Raw genomic sequence first — 26,221 nt, forward strand, 5'->3', positions numbered from 1 at the left:
GAAGATGGAAATTGAAATGAATCCTTGAATTTTCATAAGCACTGTCATTAGCAATGAGGTGTATCAGTAAGCGAGACTAGCCACTTGGATCCTGTGGATCCTCTGTGGTCTTTTGCATTAATGCATGGAGCAGATGGCGAGTGTGTTGGTGTCTAATCTGAGTCAGAGATCACAGAATGCTCAGATGATGAAGAACCAAGAGCTGTCAATCAAATCTTTCACAGAAATACTCTTTAATTTCCAATACAGGACAAAAATCAACAAATTAGCGTGCATGCCTTTACTATTTTCTCTACATTATGCTTAGTACATAAATGATTCTATTGATACAAAATATAAAAATATGTGGTACATCATTTACAGATAATTTACATTACATCCTTAACTTAGTGAATTTCTTCATACAATTGCCTATATACATCTTATTAACGGGATTTTCAGCCCAAAGCAAACACCATACAAAAAAAAAAAAATTCACTCCGCCTGAATGGATTACATAAAAAATTGCACATAAACTGTAACAAATGCGGCAACAGTGCTGTGGATTTAATATTTAAGAAGTCCTTTAAAAAAAGTGTAACATCTAGAATAATTCAGAAATATCACATTGGAAAGCATGCATATGCAGTTGAGCTGTGAATAAATTAAATGACTGCGTATTATTCACTGATAGCCTCACAACACCGAAAAGCCTTTTAGGGATGGAAAAAAAAATAAAAATAAAATCTTGTGCAAGGTTGTGCAGGATGCAGCAGGTGCGACTTTTAGGATATAATGCAGTTCTTGCTTTTCCTACGTTTGCGCGTGTGTAACTGTCCTCGGCTTCCAAACTGACTGGATGCGCCCAGTCCTGAAGAGTTGTATTTGCGTAGCAGCTCTTCGCTGGTCATGTACCTCAGATGGACTGGTCTGGGAATGGGCTCGCCCAGAAAATACCCTTCATCTTCTGACTCGGAAGATGAGGAACAGGTTGAGCACCAATCGTCATCATAATCGTACTGGTCCCACGAATAAGGGCCCTGGTGTCGGTGCAGCGCGGGGTTTTGAAGCGTTAGGTCGGAGGTTGTCCGAGGGCAAGGTCTGAAAGGCTGCTGTCTCAGCCTGCTGCTTCCACTACCGTAGTTGTCCCGTGACCCACGGGGTGGAGGGAACTGGTCATAATCCTCACGCACATGAAGCTGAGATCGTTTCGGAGCTGGGCGACGCTCGGTAGCGAGGTTAAGTGCGTTGTCCGAACGGGAGCGCCTGGAACGGCGAGAGCGATGGTGGTGGTGTCGACGCCGTGGTTCTTGATGGTCGATGCTGCGCCGGCGGGTACGTTCACTCATGGGTGGTAGACGGGCGTTGTTGGCATTGCTTACCAAACTTACGCGATCCTCCTCCTGATAGGCAAAACCAGGTGGCAAAGCACTGATTCCAGGTTGTTCACGAGGGTATTGCACAGGGAATTTGACAAGCTCCAGGAACGGCTGCGCGGAGTTCAGGCTGCGAAGAGATTCAGAGCTGTGGAACTGCACAGAGGAGCTGAGGGTGCCCATGTTACTCTTTTCAGAAACGTTCATGCCAGAATCTTTGCTCAAATCTGGCATTGAGAAGCGAGACAAGTGCTCCTGCCGTTTACTGCCTCCATCTGCAGAGGTACCTGTAGAGTGGAAACACATGCAAGACAACTGTAATATTCTCTTGCATCCCCGACTGTGTGTGACAATAAGTTGACAAATAATAAACAAGATTTTTAGAGGTCGTTCAAATCCCTAACAAGGATGCGTTAAATTGATCAAGTAACAGAAAAAGACTTTTACATTACATTTCTATTATTTCAAATAAATGCTGTTCTTTTGAACTTTCTATTCATCAAAGAATCATGAAAAAAGTTATAACTGTTTCTGAAAATATATTAAGCAGTACAACGGTTTTGAACTCTGATAAGACGACGATGTTTTTCTTTCAAATATAAGGACACTGAAGACTGGAGTAATGGCTGCTGAAAATTCAGCTTTGCCACCACAGGAATGCATTATATTAAAATAGAAAAGCTAATTTAAATTGTAATAATATTTTAAATTCTTACTGTTTTTATTCTATTTCTGATCAAATAAACGCAGCCTTGTAAGCATTTGAGACTTCTTTCAAAAACATTAAAAAAAAAAAAAAAGTCTAAACTTTTGAATGGTAGAGTAAAACAAACAAACAAACATACATACATTTAATTTATATTATATGTTTGTATATAAAATGGGGGGAAAAAACGACAATGAAAAAAATCAAATACCTGTAGCATTAGATAGAGCCAGTGACTCCATAGATCCATGTGGCGTCTGCTCTAGTGGTGTGAGATGTTCACTAAAGCCGAGTGTACTAATTGGGTTCCTGCTACGGCCCATCTGTGGTCCAACATCCTTCTCCCTCTGGAATACATGCAGGCTGACTGAGCGCTTATCCATAAAGCTGTTGTGTGGAACCTCTTGAAAGCTCGCCTGTGGTCGCAATGCAGGTGGGTAATAGTCCTCTGGTCTGGGTTGGAACCAGTTTTCATTCAAAGACTGTCCTTTCAGAGCAGATACTGGGGGTCTCTTGGAGGCCACAGGCTCCTTTAGCCTTGGATCTGCTGGGTGACCAGGGGACAGATTTGAAGAATAGGAAGTCCGGATGTTGCACTGACTGAGCAAATGAAGAGGGTTTGAAGAGAGTTCATTACGGCTCTCGAACCCATACATCTCAGCTGGCGTCTTCCAGGATGGAGATTCTCTGTTTAGGCTTGGAGTTTGACTGGATAGGCTAAGCAAATCCATTTGCAGGGACAGTGGGTCAACGTCAGCAGAGTAACGCCCGGCTGAACCTTTTCCTCCCTGGTTCCCATCTCCTCCGCTACCACCATTATTGCTCTTGTTGGATTTGGAGCTGCTGCGCCGGGCCTCACGTGAACGGGCGCTCTGAAATGCAGAATCCGAAGAATCAGAGCAGTTTTGGTCATCGCCAACGCTACACGCCCGAGAGCAGAAGATCTGACCCTGCTTGGGTAGAAAAGGACGACCGAGCAGGGACTTCTTACACCGAGCACAGCTAAAACAGGCTTCGGTGGCATGCCAGTGCTGGCCATCATATGTCATCTGACCCTGGTCAATACCTGCACGATCAGAAGATATGAATTACACACAGTTGATATGAACAGAAGATATGAATTACACAAGAGCAATTAACAGTACTGTGTGAAAATTGGAATGCAGAATTTATTTACATAAGCTTAAAAATGTGTGGATTTTGAATGATAGCTACTTTATGAAAACAAACACTAACAAAGATGTCTTTGATGGATTGTGTCCTCGTGAGGTATAGATGTGTTTGGAGAAAACTGATTATATGGTGTGCCGCATATTGCAGAAATGCATTCGATTTTAATCACAGCTCTCTTTAAGCAGACACACTTTAATGGACAACATCTGTTTTGAAAACCTACACTGTTGCTTCCTGTTTATAATCAGTTTCACAAAATTACTTTCTGTGGTTCTATGAGGAAAGTAATTCCAGACTGAATTTCTGCGAAACATGCTGCCAAAAAGCTAAATGTTAAGGCCAGACTAAACTATCAACTCGCAATGCTGCTCTTCTTGTTTAATATTTTAACAACAAAGAAAAAAAGCAGGTCAGTCGTCTCTTGGCAGTTGCTACAGGGCAATTTCTGCAAGAGCAAAGTGGACCGGCCTAGCGTGGACACGAGAGGATTCCAGGTTGGCACTGACAGATGGGCTCTTACCGATGTGTTCCCCACAGGAGTCGCAGTACTCTGCGTACAGGGACTCAAAGCAGGTGCAGCAGTACGGCCGGCCCTCTTTCATGATGTAACGCTGGCCGCCCAGAACAGTCTCACACTCGAAACAGCAAAAGTGCTTCATGTGCCAGTGTCTGCCCTCTGCCTCTGTGCACTCATCTGCAAAAATGATCTAAGAGACAGATAAGAGATAAGAGTGAGACCATTTTTTCTGCAGTGGAAGTGACGGGACTAAAGCTAAAGGCTCCGCTGAGGCAACAGACTGAGCTGCAGCACAGCAGTAACTCTATTATCACTATAGAGATGAAGTTCTGTAACCATGGTAATCATGCAATGTATCCAGCTGTCTTTACACAAAATGAGAACTAGAGAAACAGGGCTCATTGTGTGAAATCTTTATCTACACAATGAGAGACATCTCAATTTTTAACATTTTACAGTAAATTAAGCATAGCGCTTTTCTATAGCACTTCAAGGGTGCCATCACATTTGCTTTTGTATGGTTAAATTTCATAAGTGAGGTGCTATCATGCAACTGGAAATTTTGAATGAGAAAAAAAATAATTCTCACATGGATTTCACAATGGATTCAAGTTTGTTCAACTTTTCACACCAAATTTCGTGTTTACCAATGTGTAGTTTTGACCACACCTCAAGATGATTAAAGGAATAGTTCACCAAAAAAAAAAAGTGTTCTGAAAATGTACTTACCCTCAGGTCCTCCCAGGTGATTTTGTTTCTTTATTAGAACAGATTTGGAGAAATTTAGCATTACATCACTTGCTCACCAAAGGATCCTCTGCAGTGAATGGGTGCCGTCAGAATGAGACTTCAAACAGCTGATAAAAACATCACAATAGTCCACAAGTAATCCACACCACTCCTGTTCATCAATGAATGTCTTGGCAAATGAAAAGCTGCATGTTTGTTAGAAATAAAGGTAACACTTTGTTTCGATAATCCACTTTAGAAATTCTACTAACAGTAAGTAACTTGTCAACTAGCAGTCATTAGAGTAATAGTAGACCGTCTGCTTAATGTCTTCTAACACTTTATTTTGATGGGTCCACACTTATTCTACCAACTTATTAGTACCAACTTATATTAGTTGAATGTCTAAAGTGGACTATCGATCCATCACTGAGGTGTTTTAACTTCAAACCGTCACTTATGGATTATTATGATGCCTTCATCAGCTGTTTTAAATTAACCTTCAGTCTGACGGCACCCATTCACTGCAGATTTGCACTCTCTCCAAATCTGTTCCAATGAGGAAACAAAATCATCTTGGATGACCTGCGATGGCCTAATAGTTAATTAGCACAAACAATATACAAACTACTGTAAAGAAGTTAATGTCCGGTAATGGCAAGGAGAGAGTGACTAACCTCATCACAGGCTGAACAGCGGGGTTTGAGTCTCTCAGCATGGTGGCGGCCGCAGAAGATCTTCCCATCCTGGTAGAAGTAGATAAGATCCACCAGTAGCTCGTCGCACATGCTGCACACAAAGCATTGTGGGTGCCAGCACACCCCGTGGCCTGCCCGTGATGCAAAGACGGCAATGTCACCTCCGTTTATCTGCCCCCCACACTGAAAACAAGAAAAACGGATGGAGAAGGTTAAAGGGTAGGAAGGAAAGTTAAAAAGAAAATGTTGACAGTTATAGGTCATTTAGCAGCATGGTAAATCAAGAATTTAAAAAGGTTTATAATAAAAGTTTTTATATAAAAGTTTAAAGATAAAAAAACAAACAAAAAAACCCTTTAAAACCACACTTCAAGAATTTTGAATTTAATGCATTCTTGCTGAATAAAAATTATTTTATTCTTCCAAAAAAATATCTTACTGATCCAAAACTTGTGTATTTTTGCACGTTCAATGACAAAGCATAGAGAAAAAAATATATATATAACAAATGGCCACCATATTGTTTCTGAAAAGAGAAGGGAACAGCTGATATTAGCTGGTTTCTTCATTAAAGCTCTCCGTCAGCCTTTTCCAATATAGCACTATGGGAAAAGTAAGAAAATGTTTAATGGGATAGACAGATGCGTGCAACTACCCACAACCCCCCCCCCCCCCCCCCTCCCAAAAAAAACACATACTTGTGTGTCAGTTACCTTCGAGACCAATATTTATCAGAAAGACTGCATCTTTTCAACAGAGCTGAGGGCTAAAGGGGGGCTTTATATCTTTAAGAGTGTCACCGCAGAGGATAAATTTAAAACAAGCGAAAAAAGCCAAACTGTGTCAGTGTGACATCTGTTCCTAAGAAGTAACAGAAGGAGAGAGAAACAAGGCAGGTGGTCACAGACATGCATATTATCCAGCTTAGATTCAGCTCTGATTCACTTACTGGCACTTACACGACATCCCAGGTGGGCTAACACACACAAAACCAGAGGAAGCCTTGAAGCCGACAATGAAAATAAGCGGCTAAGAACAAAACTACCCGTTTCAATGAACCACTGAAGCCGATCTCTTCCTCCACCCCAAACCATGATTCATTCTGATATCACTCTTGCACACCTGTTCACAGATCGCTCCGGTCATGGTGACCGGGAAAGGTCTGACGTTACCGCGGCCCAGGTTCTCTCTTTTCCTCTGGTTGCTGAAGAGCTTCAGCTCTCGTTTTTCCTCATCATCCAGACTGTTACAGTATCGAACCTGCGCAACAAGAGCTCAGGTCAGCGGTATCACATAAACATGGCCACACGTCGCAAATGATGGCATGTACAAACACACATGCATTCTGAATGGTGACCTTTTCATGTAAGACCCCAAGCTGATCTTACCTCATTGTCATGTGGGGGGAGCTGATGAAGAAGCTGCTTGATGCGATGCTTCTCCCCAGGACTGTTCACGTATGGTACTTTATCCTCCGGCAAAGAGCTGTAATACTGATGTACCTGGAATGACATTGGAAAACAACAGCAGCTTTGAATTACTTCGAGTGACGCGAGTAAAAATAAATAAATAAAATAAATTAAATAGCTATTGCTTAAATAAAATGTGATTTGATGCTTTGGTGACAAGTCACAAACACAGGTGAATTCAAAAATGTATGCTACTAAATAAATGTATAAAGGATTATTAAACTAAATTGATATTTTTATATGGTAAAAATCAAACACTTGGATTGATTTTGGTTCAAGGGTAAATAAATACAAATTATAAAAGATTATAAAAAAATGATTTTTATTATTACAATCAATCAATTACAACACGTTTGAGTGGATTTCTTGTTTCTACACAGTTTGTTAATTAAACCGTTTTTTCTCAAAAGTCTCGAACTGAGGAGTGAATTATTTTGATATGATTTATGTTAAGAAATTAATAATAATACTGAAATAAATACAATTTAAAACAAATAATAAAGCACCAGCAAGTTTCAGAGCTCACACACTTGGGTGTCTCAGTCACAAACACATGGGTGGAATTTCTACATCCCTGTTGTTGTTAATCCCTTCCCCAACATCCTTGCCTTTCACACACAGCTATAACAGTCAGAGTGATTTATGGATGAGCAATGCATGAGTTAATGGAATAGGCTCCTTCTATCCCCCCTGACGGTGCTTATATGGAGGACCCTTTATCTCAAGATAATAAGAATGTATGACTAGAGCTCATCCCAACTTAATTAGCCATATGAGGTTTAAATTTTTTTGGACAAAAATGGACATTATCACAGTTGTCTATTTAACATAATGAAATTGAAATGTAATTACATCACGCATTGCATTTTATAATTGGCCAAATAATGAGAACACAAGTCTGCATTACACAATAATATAATTGCCTATTGACTCGTGGCTAGATTTTTTTCTTTTTTGGAAAGTAAACAGGCCAGGGAGGAATCCAGACTTAGTAGGAGCCATAATAAGGTCCTGCAGCTTCAGACCACCCATCCAAACCCATTACACAGATTTGATGACCTAATGGCTTAATCTGATATATAGCAGGGGCCATCTGCCTCGGTCACACATAACATATAAACTGCAAGGAATAAGAAACAGTACTAAAGAGCAACTGAGAACTGTAATGAAACAGATCATGAAATAAAACACATGCAAGCAGAATTTTTCACTATGACTGAACATAGCTGCAGCAACAGTGTTAATAACACCAAAGCTATTACTTTTTGAAAACTAAAATAATAAAACAAATATTAGAAGAAAAATTAGGCAACTAACTGAAATTATGCACACACACTTGGATTTTGGCACTTGGGTAATTAAACAAAAACTTAAACCGTAAGTGTTGCCTCTTTGTCGCCATCTGTGTTTGAAAACCTCTGTGCGGAATTATCATGAATCTAATGTTTTGAGGAGTGTGTGTGTGTGTGTGTGTGTGAGAGAGTCGGTCAGTCACCGTTCCGGTGTGGATACTGTACTTAGGAATCACAGACTCTAGCCTACGTCTTGGAATATATGACCCAAATAAGAATTTTCACTGTATATTGTCATCTGAACAAGTAACAAGTCTGCCACGTTTGTTCTGACCAACTGAGGAAAAAAGGATTACAATAAATTGCGCTACCAATGGTGATTTAATCTAAAGATCGGTTGACTCATATCACAACTAACCTTGCAAATTATTATTATTGTCATACTTTATTCTCAAAGTATTAATGTTAACATCAGCATTGCATGACTAGGAGTATAGTATTAGTGTGTAGATTTCAATTTCTGTACAGTCTAATCTAACTGCATGCCATTCGAATTTCATATTAAGAAATTCTTTTAACCCAAAAAGCAAACAAATCTTGTGTAATCCCAAAATATGTGTAATCAGAAGCACATTTAAAACTGGAATATAATTTAATTCACATGTGTTTCATAAACACATAATCCTTTCTGGATTACAATCTACCATCAGAATGATACATTTAATTATTCCAGCTGCTGTGAGAAAAGGCTATACACGATCTGTCACCTGCAGGATCCTCACAAGTGATATAGCTAACTAGCAGGAAAACTTCTTTATGTTTACAGACTTGATGTAATGAAGCAGCAGCATGCTCGAACTTCCCACGAAAACCTACCCGTACCATTCAAATTAGAAAACATTATTATAAGATAACCGTTGTGAATCGGGCTAAAGTAAGGTGATAGTTTTGAACACTGGCTGGTTATGTACTTGCTCAAATAATTATTTATTTTTAATTATTTTAACCCAAAAAAAGTTACGGACTGCAGCTTTAAAAATAGAAATGTTTGAAATGAAAACTAATTAAAAATGACAAAGCACTTAAGAAAATTACAAAAACTTCAATTAAAAATAATATGAAAGCAGAAAATATAAAGGTCCTTGATTTGGAATCTGCAATCTTTGCTCATGGAAATTACAGACATTAAGGCCAATTACCTGAGCTATAAACAACATGTGACCAATTAGGCTGGAAAAAATAAAAAATTGCATCATTACTCTGATGTACACAAACTGCAGTTTCGTTTGGTGCCACTAGGGGTGCAAATATTAAACCTTCGCCTTTAAAGAACATAAATGTGGTATGACTCTACATTCATAGGCGTAATTTACGGGTGGGACAGGTGGGACATGTCCCCACCACTTTTTACTAGGCTCGATGTTGTCCCCACCACTTTTAAAAAGTAACTGAAAAATAGATTGCGTAAGGTATGTATTAAAGGAAAAGCACCATCTACAAATCGTCACTCTTCATAATCTAATTCATTCAACAAATTTTTCCGCCGGTCAGAAGCTTTTCAACGTCCTCAAAGATGAATATTAAGTCTCGTTGTGAAACTATCGCGAGATACGTCATGGGATATGTAGTTTCCTTTACCTATAATTAGTCTACAGATCCTGTACCTTTCTTTTTACGATGTTCGTATTGTTTGGATACTGTTTCAAGGTTGAAATATTTTATTTGAGAATTTTGAGAAGATTAATTGGACAATATCTCTGGTCCACAAGTCAAATCATCCCTCACTGTAGTCATCAATGATTAAGTGATGACTAGAAGGTGGACAACGGTTCAACCACGCAGCGAGGTGAGTTCACTTGAGGCATTGTTAAAAAGTCACAAGTCACGGTTATTATTACAAGTCATGATTAAGTGTTATATGAAAAATTAAGTTATGTAAGAAGTAAATAATTCATTTTGTAAACTCTTCTTAATTCAGTAGTAACAATTCGTTCGTTACTAACGAACAAGCACGTGAAGCAGTTTAGGCTTGACGTTAGCTAGCAAATGCGATTTAGTGGTGGTAAGAATCATATACAGATTCATATAGTTTTGAGACCTCTTTTGATTGATATTAGCTACCCTGGATGTGTTGTGATAAGCAAAACGTAACATTCACATTGTGAATGTTACGTTTTGCTTATTCGGACGTTTATAGACATATTTGTGAATGTGATGCATGTGTACATTAAAGTGAAAATTAAGTGCATTTCCAACTCTGAACTCAGTCCCCAAGTAAATTCGGTTATTAAATAGCAAAACGAGTTGTGCGGTGTCCCCACCACTTTTCAAAGCAAAGTTACGCCACTGTTTACATTACCTGTGTTTTTACAGAGCAGTGTGAACGACTGATATGTCTTTCGTCATCCGTCGATATGATATGTCATCCGTCTTTCGGATGAGACGTTAAACTGAGGTCCTGACTCTCTGTGGTCACTAAAAATCCCATGGCACTTCTCGTAAAGAGTAGGGGTGTAACCCCGGTGTCCTGGCCAAATTCCCTCCACTGGCCTTTATCAATCATGGCCTCCTAGTAATCCCCATCCACTTGATTGGCTCTATCACACTCTCCTCTCCACCTGTAGCTGGTGTGTGGTGAGCGCACTGGCGCCGTTGTCCTGTGGCTGCCGTCGCATCATCCAAGTGGATGCTGCACACTGGTGGTGGTTGAGGAGAGACCCCCCCCCACATGATTGTAAAGCGCTTTGGGTGTACGGCAATACACAATAAAAGCGCTATATAAATGCATCATTCATTCATTCATATGTAAAGACAGATGAAATATTGTTAATCTCGGAGTCCCATCAAAATGTGTTTTTATAAGGAGCAGGAAACATTTGGGATACATTCTGAAATAAAATCATCAGCTTCTTCGGTGAGGCGTGGGATTTGTTTTCAGAGCTCTGTCCATGTCCGGTGTTTAATGCCCCCCTGTAATAAGGAGCGGTCTCTTTAAACGAGCTGGTGGCTCTTCTGTTGCTTGTGTTGGCCGGTACGGTGTCAGCAAGGGGTTTCTGAAGGACTCGAGCAGAGGTTCTTTTGGCATAGCTGAAAAATTCATGAAACACCAACTGTGGTCTGGTCCTGGTAAATTACAGTGCAGACATCCAACAATAACATGCTCCACGGGCCAGCAAAAGAACTGTTGTGACGCAGTGATCAGGAGGACATGGACCCACAGCCCAAAGCATTCACACAGAGGAACAGCTTGTGGAAATGACTATAATCAGCAGGAAGGGATCTGGCAACCCGCCTTGGTGTCAAGGGACCTGGCAACTGCATTTTGCGTCAGACAGAGATAGGGTGAACAAAATGCAAATGCTCTTGATTTGAGGGTAAACTAACCAGAGCCCAAACAGCTGTTTTCCATTGAATAAATAAAGGCAATGCCTTAGAGAAAGGAGGCATAGCATACGCTGGATGACACCGTAAACAATTTCCTGATTCTGATTCACAAATTCTTTGATTCCAGTTATTTAAATTATAATATACATTTGGCAGTGTTTCAAACTGATTCAAACCAGTGACTCATCTTTTTTTTTATATTCATAAAATAACCTGGTTTTTAAGATTATTATGTATTTTGATTCACTGTGAAGAACCAACTCAGAATCATTTGTATCAGCAACTGAACAACACTGGTTATGCTGTATATTTTTGAGTCATTTGTTTGTAAATTGGCTACACTGATCACATAGTATGTCACTGATTAACTGTAAAGAACCAGTTCATAAGAGTGATTCATTCTGGAAATTGAGATACAGTTGTACATTATTTACTAAAAATAACTCAGAGTCATTTGTTCAGGAATCAGCCTACAGTGTTTACAGGACATAATTGTTTTGTATGCAGCCCATATGGAATATACAACAGTATATTATATTATATTATATTATATAATATGACAGTATATTTAACAGTATATGACAGTATTTATATATTTAACAATATAACAGTATATTTAGGAAAAGAGGAAAAAGACCTGTAGCAAGTAGAGCTGCTTAGATGACTCCGAATGATGGGCCAATACATTTCTTAGCAGCCAATTGGATTAAACGACTAATTCGACTCATGTGAGCATTTGAGAACACATGCAAGAGATTTTGGAAACAAACATGGTTGGTGTCTTCACTGCAAAAATCACATTTTAAAATATCTGTTGGATAATGATTTTAGCGCAGATGTTCACACTTTCAAATGAATCTGGTACGAAAAAATGTTTTTCCCTTGCAGCCAACATAATCAGTTTCAGGAAACTTACAGCAAAACATGCTTTCTTGTTCTAAACCAGATCCCAAATGTTCTGTAAAATTTAAAAAAAAAAATGCATTTATATAGCGCTTTATTGTGTATTACAATCATGTGGGGGGGTCTCTCCTCAACCACCACCAGTTTTAACAGTGTAACACATAGCAGAGCTGCCATCTTATCTTATCTTGAATGTGGATGGCCTAAATTTCCACTATGTCTAAGCAAAGCTAATTTGTCATGGCCAGAGGTAATCTGTCTCTGGGTGAAACTGCAGACACCAGCTTTCAAAGCACAGAGAAAGGCATAATTAATAGCTTGCTAATAACATGCATGGACACAGAGTTCTTGTATCCCAGCAACTTCCTCCCATCCATCTGCCTGGATAGTGAAAAACTGACATAAACCAGAGCCTTTACAAATCACGGGCTCTTGGAATATAGCCTAGAGAACCATTTAACAGTGAAACACAGAATAACTTGGAGATTCTACTATATACACTGACTACCATCATTTTTATCAAGTATTTATGATAAACAAGAGATGAAAGAAAAAATGTCTGCCAGCAGTCTTTCCTAAATAAGATTAAGACAGGCAAATGTGAATAAATAAACCAGAATTGATCAGATGCACATCATGTGGCCTCCAAAGTCCCAATATAGTCTATAGCCGTTGCAGTTGGTGAAGGTGCTTTATTGCTTATTGACCCACTTTGCTGTTGCGTTAAGACTTTCTTTCAGTTCATCGAGAAAATGAAACTCGCATCTATAAATGATTTCACTGGCCCATAAGTTCTACACACACACACACCGGTGCCATTCATCTCAAAAGGTATTTCAATTCTGAACATTTAAAACCATGTGAAATTTCATGCAGAATGCCTCAATGCTTCTTAAAACATCCCAATGAAAATAAAAACTACATTGTTAACAAACTGCATTCCATTTATCAACTCAGTAAGATTTTTAAATAGTTTTTTTAAAGTCTTTTGTGCTCACTGAGGCTGCATTTATTTGATTGAAAATACAGTAAAAACAGTAATACTATGAAATATGATTTCATAACCTAACTTTATTTTAATATATTTATGGCAAAGCTGATTTTTCAGCTGCCATTACTCCAGTCTTCAGTGTCACATGATCCTTTAGAAATCATTCTAATATGCGGATCTCTGACATTTCTTTTGATCAAAATTAAAAACATTTGTTTTGCTTAATATTTTTGTGGAAACCCTGATACATATTTTTCGGGATTCTTTTTAGAAAAGTAGAAAGCTCAAAAGCATTTTTTTATTTTTTTTTTACTGCGTATTTCCTGTCACTTCTGATCAATTTAACACATTTTTGCAGAATAAAAGCACTTATTTCTTAAAAAATAAACAAACATATACTCTTTTAAATAGTACTGTAAGTCTGATTTGGGTACAGGGTAGAAAAATGTGTTTACCTGTTCGGGTTTGAGTCCGGGCGGTACCCAGGCATACTCCTCCAGAGCACAGCCCGAGTCATCATCGGATGTAGAGTTCCTCTGGAAGTCGTACATCAGCTTGGTCACCGTCTTCTCCATCTCTAATGGCATGACGGTCACAACATGCTCCTCACGAGGGCACTTACAGTGGAGACAGATTTTCCTAAAATAGCAAAGAAAGCAACTAAATCTAAATCTAAATAATACACTCTGCCATTTGTTTAATTTCAAAAGAAAAAAAAATCTGTTAACTTATTAGTTTGGTTAGACATTAGACCTTTGAATGGACAGTTTACTTCATATTCCATTTATTTTTCACATTTCACATTAATATATTGTCTTATAAAAATAAGCTCTTCATCCCGAGTTGTCCATATCAACTCTGTAAACTATTTTATCTGGTTATGTCAGCATCTTCATGGTAAAATAAGTTTGTTATATAAATTTAAAATAAAGGTCAACTTACATGTCAGAATTTTCTGAATAAAATCACATTAACAGCAATTTCTCTCAAGATGCATTTTTGACATTTAACCACCTATTTCTGAGCCCCCTCAAACAGTAAACTCATTTAACACAACAAAGAATGAGCAATACATGAGCCGCATAAAACAAATGGACTAATATCTCAAGTTACAATTAAACCTCTCAAGCAACTCTCCCACACAGCTTTTCTCTTTTTATTCATTTGCTTTGTCAATCAACATATTCACATTCGGTTAGAACCAGATTCCAACAAAAACCCTCAACATGTCCAGTGACTCATGTCACGATGAAACACACACTCCACCAGTCAAACACGCAGCGTCTGGTTAGTGTCCAGACAAGCAGACACAGGCGTCAAGCTCTGCCAAAACCACACTTTCTGAGCACGCCGGCCAGTTGGTCAGATTAACTAACCTCTTAGACCAAAGGAAGAGAAAACAAGCCGCCCATTTAGGGCCAATCCCATTAGCACCTCAGAGGCCAGACAGGCTGTAAGGTGTCAAAGACCGGCCAGTAACACAATGATTGACTGACATTTTCACATCGGCCAGATGGTTAACTTAAGGACATCTTTAATCTATAGAATCATCTACGTCAAAAAACTCTAGTTACTATGGAAGCAAGACAGAAAAAAAAGTATATTGGTTCAGTTTAAGCCATCAGCAGATCTGTGTCATCATGCTTCTATTGTCCTAAGCATCCGAAGAGTGAGTCATGGTACTTCTTCTACAAGCTTGCAATTGACGTGTCTAAACCATCAAGTACATTAAGAAGCACTTAAATGTAAGATTTCATCCGGATTAAAACAATTATTTGCCTTTTCCAAATTTCACGGAAATATTCACCAGTCTTGTTTTTGTTACCTTACTAACAGACCTAGATAAAGGAACTGCAGCTTGGCTTTATCTAGCACACATATATGGCCTTGGCATTTGCTTTGAAAGACAGGTGACACGCACAGTTTTAGGAACGTACTTATTGCAACAATTATTCAAATACTCATTGTCATACTTGGACTGTAGCTTGACTACACTAAAAGCCATTGTGACACAATTATAACTATAACACAATTACAGATTCCCAAACAGGGGTTTTTAAACAGATAAATTTTGATTATGCCTTGTTAAACTTGTATCGTTTAAATGTTTGGGGTCAGTGCAATTTCTTGTTGTTTTTTTCCCAAGAAATCTTTTCTGCTCCATAAGGCTGGAGTTGTGCTTCTTATTGGTTTTACATTTAAATAATCAGAATTATTTCATGAATACAAACTTAAAAGAACAGGATTTGTCTAATATAAATATTTTGTAACATTATACATGTCTTTTGAAGTGCTAATTTCTTAAAAAAAAAAAAAAAAAAAAAAACTTCTGAATGGTAGTGTACTTTTTACATTAAATTCATATCTTCCTATTAAACTTTCCAGCAATGACTGTCCATTTGACAATGTTATGTCATACTAGTTGAGTCTCTATAGTATTTAAAAAACACCAAACAAAGACTTGTTAAACATCCCATCTGGACTTAATTTACGAATAAGTTCTGTTAGGTCTCTCAGGGAAAGTTTCTCTATGACTGCCTGCAGAAAAGTCAAAACTTACAGACAACACAAACTCAGGCGTCTCATTATAACGGCCACTTTAATAACATTACAGTCACGATGTAACAAAAGTAGCAGCAGACTCTTTCGTATTGCGATGTAGATCCCTGCGAAATGGACTATCTGAAAAAAATGCAGGGACTTGATTTCAATGCGAGATTGCAGTCACTTTTACGCAATGAGTGGGTTTTGTGAGATAAAAAAGACTGGCATGCATCACCCGAGAGAAGTCCACTATTTCACCGGAAGATCTAGTTATGAGAATGGATGAATTGTATAAAAATTTTACATCAATAACTTGCATTTAGAAAAAACACTTTCATTTCATGCTGACTATAAAAACTGTTGTCTACTCTTGTCTAACTCAGGTTCGGATTCATTGAACGGCTACAGGATGTCCGGCTAGAACATTAGGTCTCACACCAGGAATGTACTTCAGGGTGATTTATTGTGCAAATAGGTGTGTGGTTGATTAGCTGCACACACACATATATCCACACAATCCTTAAACGGTGCACTTCTAACTGATTAAAACTTATTAACTATTGACTATAAACATCTACACATCCAGCCTCAATACTGTCTTGGGTTTTTTACTCCGGCGGAAAGTTTGGAACAGTCCAAATCGCGAACACAGGCGGGAGGGTTCGGAAGAGTTCACTTTGAGAGGTGGCCTTTTTTACAGCCGCCCCCAAATTCACACTGTGAATTTGAACAAGAAGAAAGGCCTTACTAAGTATTGAAATGTCATTCAGGCAAAGGAGGTAGGCAGATGATCTTTGTCACTGGCCTTAGGTAAGTCCTGTCCTTCACCTTGATATTAGCCGATCTGACTCTGTTATCCTTCCCGGGGAAAACTTGAACAATCCTTCCAACAGGCCAGAGTGCGCGAGGTAGCTGTGGATCTACAATCATAACAGTTTTACCTGTCTGTAGGTTATCTGTTTCTGACATCCATTTTTGTCTGGTCTGAAGGCTAGGTAGATAGTTACGGATGAAATGCATCCAAAAGTGATCAGCTAGCAGCTGACTATGCTTCCATCTCCGTCTACTCAGAAGCTCAGAATCCTGGTATGCCACTTGCGGAAGTGAGGCGTCCCGCCGCCCCATCAACAAGATGTTAGGTGTAACTGGGTCTGGGTCAGCGATATCTGAAGATGTGTAACCAAGGGGTTTGGCATTGAGGATCCCCTCAATTTCAATGAGAACAGTCCGCAACACTTCTTCAGTGACTGTTTGGGCTCCGAGGGTCACTTGCAGGGCTGTTTTCAGGGACCGAATTTCTCGCTCCCAGCATCCACCGAAATGTGGGGCATTAGGTGGATTGAATGAAAACTTGATTTGCTGGCTTGCAAGTTGAGTTTGGAGCTCAGGCTGAAGAGCAGCGTAGGCATCCCGAAGCTCCTTTTCCCCACCTTTGAAATTCGTTCCCTGATCTGATAGGATTTCAAAGGGTTTCCCTCGTCGAGCAATGAAGCGACGAAGGGCCATCAGGAATGAATCACTGTCCATACTTGCGAGGAGATCAATATGCACTGCACGGGTGGTCATACACTTAAAAATAATACCCCAACGCTTCTCATTTCGGCGTCCAACCTTTATGAGATAAGGACCGAAGCAATCTATACCAGTTGAATAGAAAACGGGCTGGTGAATTCTTAACCTGGCAGGTGGGAGGTCTGCCATCCTTGGGGGATGTGGTTTGGCCCGCCATTTTTGGCATTCTGTGCATTGCCGTTGATGATGTCTCACTGCTGCACGTCCTCGTAATATCCAGTATTTTCTCCTGAGCTCTGCAAACACTCTCTCTGGTCCAGGGTGATGCAAGCGGTCATCATAATCTCTGATGATCAGTTTGGTGAGCGGGTGATGTGGGTCAAGGACAATGGGGTGAATGGTATCTTCTTCTAGTTGACCGATTAGTCTGAGGCGACCACCAACCCGTATGAGATTTGTACTGTTATCTAGTTCTGGAGCTAGGCACAACAGTCGACTATTGCTTGGTAGAGATTTACCAGATTTCAAGTGCAATATCTCATCAGGGAATGATTCTGCCTGGATCTGTCGGAGGGCTGTGAGCTCAGCTTCTTTATAGTCTTCTGCAGTTGCGATAGAGGGGGAGCTTTCAGCTGATGGATGTATAAGAGCATTTAGGTAATCTGTGAAGGTGCAAAATCGATGAGGATCTGGCAGTGATAGAGCAGAGGTTAACAGTCCACAGAAGGTCGACTTCTTTAGCTCACTGTCTTGATTTACATGGCTTAATGGTGGCATCTCTGGCCAGCGGTCTGGTATTTGTCTGAGGAATGCTGGGCCTTGGTTCCATCTGCTTTCTCTGTTGAGATTAGAGGGAGACTTTCCTCTTGTAATGGCATCTGCGGGGTTATCGGCAGACTGTACGTAACGCCAAGTGTCAGATTCAGTCAAGTCCTGTACCTCTGCCACTCTGGTCCCCACAAACACCTTAAAGCGGCAGGAGTCTGATAAAAGCCAGGTTAGCACTGTGGTGGAATCAGACCACAGCGTAACACTACTGAGTGGTATTGTTAGCTCTGCCTTCAGGACTTTAGCAAGCTGTGCACCTGTGAGTGCTGCACACAGCTCAAGGCGAGGGATGCTCTGCTGTTTCCTGGGAGCAACACGGGACCTAGCTGTTACAAAGGCTATCTCCACTTTACCTTGAGGGTTCTCTGTTCTCAAGTAGGCCACAGATCCATACGCCTTCTCTGAGGCATCACAAAAGATGTGAAGTTGCCTAATACTAGTAGAGCAGTCCATTTCTTTGCTGCAGTAACATCTGGGCAAACTGATATTCTGCAGATCTTCCAATTCACCTTCCCAGTGTTTCCAAGAATCTAATAAGTCCTCTGGCAGCCTTGGGTCATCCCACTCCCTCTGTTTGTCCCACAACCTCTGTACTATCACCTTGGCTCGAGTGGTAAAAGGTATGATGTAACCAAGGGGATCATACTGGCTGGCAAGGATCTGGTAAATACTTCGCATTGTGGGCACTTTATGGTCCGATTTGCGTCGTTTGTAAGAGAGGGTATCTGATTGGCAATTCCAGTGCAGGCCAAGAGTTGATTCCTGAGCTTCTTGGTGGCCTTCGCGGAGCCAGAGGATGCTACTCTTAGACTGAATGTCGGCTGGCAGATGGCTGATAACTGAAGGGTCATTGCTAGCCCACTGCCGTAGCTCAAAGCCACCAGATGCTAGAAGGCTGCAAAGTTTGTCTACAAGATTCTTAGCCATGTCACAGGAAGCAAAGCTTTGTAGGCAATTGTCCACATAAAATGACTTCTCCACTGAAATTCGTGTGTCTTCTCCAGGCTGGCTGTGATCTAGAACGTGCTTCTGTAAAGCAAATGAGGCACAACACGGACTGCAAGTGGTCCCGAAAGGCAGTACCTGCCATTCATAGACATCTGGGATTCTGTCTCTCTGCATGTCTCTCCAGATGTATCTCAGCAGTGGTTTATCCTTTGGCAAAAGGCGTACCTGATGGAACATGCCACGGATGTCACTACTGATGGCAACGGAGTGCTCCCGGAAACGTAGAAGGACTGCCAGGAGAGATGGACCAAGTGTTGGACCAGGAAACAGAAGCTCATTCAGGTTGTGCCCTTGGTATGAGAATGAACAGTTAAAGACCACCCTGTTCTTCCCATTATGCTGCACTATGTGGTGCGGGATGTACCAGGCTTCCTTTGTCTTGTCCACTTGCTCCTGCCCAAGTTTGACAACATACTCAGCTTGCACTAGCTTGGCCAGCTCCTCTTGGTATGCTGCAGCTAAATCAGGGTCCTTTTCCAGCCTTTTCTCAATTCCTCTCAACTGTGGTAGGACAGCTTCCTTTGGTGCATAGAGACGAGGCATGTTCTTGACACGGAGCAGAGGAGTAGCATATCTCTGGACACCATTAACCTCCACTCTCACTGTATTTTCTTGCAGAAGCTGAATGGACTCTTTGTCTTGGCGTGATCTGGTGATCACCTTTTCACTCTGGTAGGGTAAAACATCCATTTGCCACAGTCTCTCCACATTTGCATAAAGGTCGTTGACAGGCCGCAGCGAGGTGAAGAAGCATTGATCAGGGGAAAGATGACTGCTCGAATCTTCAGTTGGACCCTGCAGTGTCCATCCGAGACGTGTTCTAACTGCTGCTGGCCCACCAGGGGGCCCCAGTCGGACTGGTTCTATGGGTGTAAGGAGGTGGGGGCAATCAGAGCCAATGAGAAGAACGGGGTGTACTTTGTCCAGCTGTTGTAGAGGTAACCCAGCAAGATGTTTGAATTTCCGTTGCAGAACACTGACTGGGTGTGTATGTTCTGCTAGACCAAGTGCTTTGGCTGTGAAGGCATTACGGATCTTGTAAGCTTTGCTGGGGTTAACCGTTGGGGACACAGTAAAAGTCACCGCCGCCCCGTGAATGACCTGGGTGTCCTGTCTCACTGTACGGAGTACAAGGTCCTCTGGCTCCCCCGCAAGTCTTAACTTCTGCATTGCATCATGCAGAATGATGGTCCGTTCTGATCCATCATCTAATACGGCATAGGCCTCCATTGACACGTTTCCATTCCTGATCAGAACCTTAGTCACTTTGAGCAGCACTTTACTGCCGGAGGTTGGGCGGTCAACATATAAAACTGCACTGGAAGGAGCTGCACTTGGCTGAGATGGCTTGCCCTGGTCATTGACATCATGCAGTACCAAAAGGTGCTTCTTGTTGCAAGTTGGGCAGAGAGTCTTTAGTGTGCAGTTAACTGCTTGATGTCCACGACCACAACGCCAGCATCGGTTCTTTGTCTTTATCCAGTCTATCTTCAGGTCTTTGCTAAGATGTTTGAAGTTGTCACAGCCATTCAGATAATGTTTATTATTGTCACAGTATGGACAATAAGCTCTTACTTTCTCTTCTCTGACTGAAGCTGGTGTGGAATGTGACTTGTCAGTACCAAGTAGAATGGTGGTCGGTCTGCGAGGCTGCTTAGACTCTCTTTTCACCTCTCTGTCACGCACTGAAGATTCCTGCCTTGGGTAACAAGCGTACTGGCTATGGTCTTCCTGTACTTGAAGCTCATATTCCAGCCAATCAGCGAAGTCCAACAAGGTGGGAATAGAGACTTGCAAAGGGTGGGTGTACCGCTTGAAACTCGATCTGAGGTCATGTGGCAGTTTACTCAGGAGTCGAGACACATGTGACCCACATTCCAGCTCTACAGTACCTTTGTGGCCCAGTTGCTGCAACATACTGACAAGTGAGCGCACCTGCAGTCCAAACATCCTGAAGGCCTTTACATCTCCACTGCGTATATTAGCTCCATCCATCAGCTCAGCGATTCGTTGCAGGGCTAATTGGTGGGGTTGACCATACATCTTATCCAGAGCTTTCATGGTGTTGGTGAAGGGAAATCTGGAATTGCTATAAGAGTCTGCCATCAGGAGGGCCTCCTCCAACTTCAGATGGTCTGTGAGGATTTGAAATTTGAAACGTTCTGTGGCATCGTCAGGCAGGATGTTCTCTAAAGCAATTCTCAGTCTTGAAAACTCCCTAGGGTCAGAAGATGTCAGGTAGGGGATGGTAGGGGCTGGACCTCTGTAGATTTTCTCTTGGGTAGATGAAGGTAAAAGATGTTTAGAAATGTATTCAACTTGGTCTGGCCTCCTCCTATCCTGTGATGGAACAACAGACTTAGGCAGTTGAGGTGGCTGAGAATATGCGGGAGAGTTGGGATACCTGAACTGAGCTGAGTCACTATAATGTGCTGTAAAGGAAGGTCTCTCATAAGTGGAGGAAGAAATGTTCACGTTTCTCAGATCTTCAGTCAGCTCTGAGCTTTCCTCTGGCACAGCTGGCTGTGGCGGTCTCTTAGTGGCAGATGGTGGCAGTCTGGAGCGTGGAGCTGGTATTGGGCGGTATGGCTGTGGAGTCTGAAGGTTGACTGCTGGAGAGTGAGAGCGTGGTGATGGCATTGGTGGAGTGACTAACTCAGGTGTAAATATCCGCTTCGATTTCAAGTCTTGAAGCTCATGCCAAAGTACTGCATTCTGTTGACGCATCTCTTGGAATGCTGAAACGATCTCAGGGAGCTGGCTGGATTGTCGTTGCAAGGCTGCGTTCTCCCTCTTGATCTCCTCAAGCATGGCTGTAAGCCCTGGCAGCTGTTGCACTTGTCTTTTCAATGCTGCATTCTCCTCTCTCAGCTTTCCATAATTACTGTCCCATTGGTCGGTCAATATCCATTCTGCACATTCCGATGCTTGGCTCACTGGTGAAGTGGATCTGGAATGACCTGTAGTACTTGCTGGTTCATCCTCCTGTAATCCTTGGCAGGTAAGTGACCGTGATTGTTGTCGATGAGGCCCAGGTCCACTGAGCTCAAAATCTTCTAAGTAGGCTGGAGGGTTAACTTGTCGCCTTGATCGCACAGCAGGAGCTTCTCTTTCTGGGTGAGACATTTCTGTAGCAATCCACACATCCGGCTCGAAGGACCATATAAAAACTGTTGTCTACTCTTGTCTAACTCAGGTTCGGATTCATTGAACGGCTACAGGATGTCCGGCTAGAACATTAGGTCTCACACCAGGAATGTACTTCAGGGTGATTTATTGTGCAAATAGGTGTGTGGTTGATTAGCTGCACACACACATATATCCACACAATCCTTAAACGGTGCACTTCTAACTGATTAAAACTTATTAACTATTGACTATAAACATCTACACATCCAGCCTCAATACTGTCTTGGGTTTTTTACTCCGGCGGAAAGTTTGGAACAGTCCAAATCGCGAACACAGGCGGGAGGGTTCGGAAGAGTTCACTTTGAGAGGTGGCCTTTTTTACACTGACTATAATAATAATGCTGGCAAATAACATTCCAGTAAAATAAAACTCAAAAGAAAAACATTCCTTCGCATCAATGAAGGGGTACGGGCCATGGGGGTACATGAGACACACACTGGCCTAGAACACAATAGTTCACTTATAAATATTTAAGATGAAGGAAACAAAAACAACCTATAAAAGGATAAAAGTACTTTAAAACCTGCATGAACCTCAAGTAGTTTAAAAGCATCTCTTTGAATCAAAATGAAAGACTCAGACTAGATAGGATGTTCTGTGGGAGGTAACAGTGAGCAGACTTCTATATAGGCCATGCAGCTGGTCTCTCTGCAGTTCCAACACCCTTGAGCAAGGACAATTCACCTGCATTACTTGATGGTCGCAACTTCACAACTTGCTTTAATATTGAACAATCACAGGAACATTGAGGCCCTCACAAACTGTCCATCAGTGAATACCAAACACTGTTAAGAAACTTATCCACTCTCTCCAACAGTGCTTGGTCTTTCTGCAGGGCATATCAACCAAAGGGCGGAAAACAAAACAAAAAGAAAGCAATACAAAGCAATCCGGCACTCTTGGGAAGTGTAGTCTTTTACCAGAACATTTTATGGTCATAACTACTAATACATGCATATCTGGAAAGGATGAACCCATTCAGCCACATTGAGATTTCTGGGATTACTATAAAAGGGTTCCATGGAGATGCTGGTCTTGTCCAGATAAATGAACCGGACCAAAAATTAGGTCACCGTAACTCCCTTCTCAACCACACAGAACGGATTGAGTCAAACTCTTTCCATGTTTTGACATGCATCGCACATGACTGCAAATTCCAGGCTCAATACCACTCCACGGTCCATTGATAATGCTTTTCCAATCATCTAAATGTGATCTGAACTAACAAAGGACACTGGGTTGCAACTATGCATGCTGATTTCTTTACAAACGTCATGCTAAGACCAAGTCAGTGTGATCTGCTAGCCTGCACTGAGAGCCTTTAGAAAGGATGTGTCCTACTTAGCAAATATGGAAGACTGGGAATGTAATCTAGGGATGACACAGAAGGTTGTTATGCCCCTGAGGCATCCAGGCGGAACAGGGTAAATGTGATTTATGATCTGATCGGACAATTGCTTATTGTGGGTTAATCATTGCATTTTTAAATTGTTCAGACAACAACAGATGTGGACTTATTGTTAGCTCGAGGGAAACTTATCCCCTTAAAAACCAGGCCTATGCCACCACCAGACTATCTCATCTAATTCTTTTTAACAATAGCCTATGGCTAGACACAGTGCAAGTCGTCATCTTTAATACAACTGCCATTTTAAAAAAGTGAGAAACCAGGTCTGCTGTAGCCAGGGTTATTATTGTAAAGTAAATCTAAAACCATATTTATATTAAAAAAAGAAAAGAAAAACAAAATCTGCTATTTGAAGTGAAAACATTAGCTGAAATTTTTTTCTCTCAAAATATTAGTATAAACTATTGTATCTCAATAATGGTAAAATAACACTGGTTGTAGCTTTTGCAAAATTCCAGTCTCTGATGAGGCTCCCAGGCTTTTCCATGGCATCATTCCGGATGAATTAAACAAGCTTTTTAAAGGGCAACACACAGTGGAGAAGCTGGTCACAGCTGGGTGCTAGTGAAAACCAATTCACCATCTACTCTCACTTATATTTTGTGTATATGCAACTGTATATACTTTTCCCACATTAAACATTGGTGACCGCTTTTTCAATATGTTGATTTCATATTCAAAGCATTGTTTTGTGATATTGACCGAGTTTGTGCTTCAATAGAATTCAAACAGAAAGACCTTACTGTAGTCACATTTCTGAGCCTTCATGACTTTAAAAGCTCCCATAATGTAAACACTGACACAAGTCATTGAAACAAGACAACACTCATGACTGATGACCTACTATATGAACTTAGGTAAATCAAATCAATTATTCAAAGAAAAATAAATCAGTTTAATGGAGGCTGCTTCAAATGGGCGAGGGGTGCGGGAGGAAGCGATATTGATTTAATTGAAATAGTGCTGTAAAAGAAGATGAATTCAGCCCAGAGTAACATCCCATTGACAGCAAGCAAGCGAAGCATCAAAACAGTGATGGAAAGCAGAGACATTCTGCATATTGTTTTTTTTTTGATGGTTAAAAAACTGATACAGCTATTTGTACGTTATTTAGAAATTGCAACACATACTAAATTTTTAACCAACTGTTTCTTATGCGTTGACGAATCAGTCACAATCGTTGTAACCATAAATCCATTTTGTTTTATTTGTAACATTTCTGATGTTCAGCTTTTACCTTTCACGCATCTGTAAAATGCACGGCCTACTCTAAAAGCTCCTAAGGCCTGTTCACACCAAGAACAATAATTACAAAGACAACTATAATGATGACTATTAATACACACTCATGTTTCGTTTATTATATGCGCGAATGTCGAACTGATCTTGTTGTCTGTCACTTTAAATTCCCGAGTGAATTCTGATTGGCTGTCAATTTCATCGCTCATCAGCAACATATAGATCTCAATTTATTAACATTACAGATGTGGGGTGGACTTTCCTGAAGTCCACCACTGAATAAAAAATAAAGGTAATCACGACTTTTTATCTCACAATTCTGACTTGCTTTCTCATAATTGCGTGAAAAACTCACAATTTAGATTTTTTCCCCTCAGAATTACGAGTTTATATCACTATATAACTCACAATTCTGTGAACAAAAGTCAAAAGTGTGAGATAAAAAGTCGCAATAATCCCCCTTTTTCTTTCTCTGTTGGGTATTATTCTCCACTTTGTCCCTTCATGTGTTAATCCAACAAAACACCACCAAACAAAGGCTTAATCCGACAAACGGGAACAGGTCAACTAGCAATGACTGAAGAAACAAGGTAACAATGCAAAGTTGTAGCCTATTCATTTCGGTCTTTAACAGCCATTTTCATCTTGTGAGATGAAATCAAAGACGTATAACAAGGTAAATCCCACAAAAGACTGCTCTCCAATAACAGCATTTTTAACAGACGCGTAGATCAGTAAAGTGAACCAGTTTAAAGAAAACCAGTATCTGCGTTTGATTTATAAAATTAAGTTTATGGATCAACTTTTTTGGAGCTCGACCACATCCCGCAGCGAACGCAGAATTCAACCCGCAGACCCGATTAAAGCAACAGAGAGCCACAGACGCTTACCTTTTACCATGAACGAAGATAAGAGAGTTTGATGTCTTCTGTCGTGAATCGATCAAAGCACGGGCTACACATCTCTAGCATGAAAAGCGATCAGTTCAGTTGGCGCACTTTCACTTCTCCAGTCTCCACAAACAAGCGCTCGCTTCGATTCAATCCGTACGGCTTTGTCAAACACTACTGGCCAGCTTTAGGTATAGTCCGGGAAAGACATGCCTCAAGCTCCGATGCTTTTGATAAATCATCTACAATACCGCGAAAGCACGACGCGTCCCCGCAGATCCAGCGCGATTCTCCGTGATAGTTCCACCAGGAACAGCCTGCGCTTCTCGTCAATAACAGGCTATGAGAGCTCAGTGAACCGTGGCTGGGACTCGCTGTTCGCTCT

At 40.9% G+C, this 26,221-nt stretch overlaps 1 protein-coding gene across 1 annotated transcript; it reads right to left on the bottom strand.

The window, feature by feature from the left end:
• Positions 1–219: 219 nt before the first annotated feature.
• Positions 220–26,221, bottom strand: LOC306855404 (prickle-like protein 2). Its single transcript, XM_079394111.1, has 8 exons — positions 25,837–26,221; positions 13,673–13,856; positions 6,567–6,680; positions 6,301–6,438; positions 5,158–5,361; positions 3,755–3,941; positions 2,273–3,127; positions 220–1,642 (listed from the first exon to the last, which is right to left on the bottom strand). The coding sequence occupies exons 2-8, from the start codon at positions 13,802–13,804 to the stop codon at positions 765–767; spliced, it is 2,508 nt and encodes an 835-aa protein (XP_079250237.1). The 5' UTR covers positions 13,805–13,856; positions 25,837–26,221; the 3' UTR covers positions 220–764.

The sequence above is a fragment of the Barbus barbus genome, assembly GCF_936440315.1.
Source record: "Barbus barbus genome assembly, chromosome: 35".
Lineage (NCBI taxonomy): Eukaryota > Metazoa > Chordata > Actinopteri > Cypriniformes > Cyprinidae > Barbus > Barbus barbus.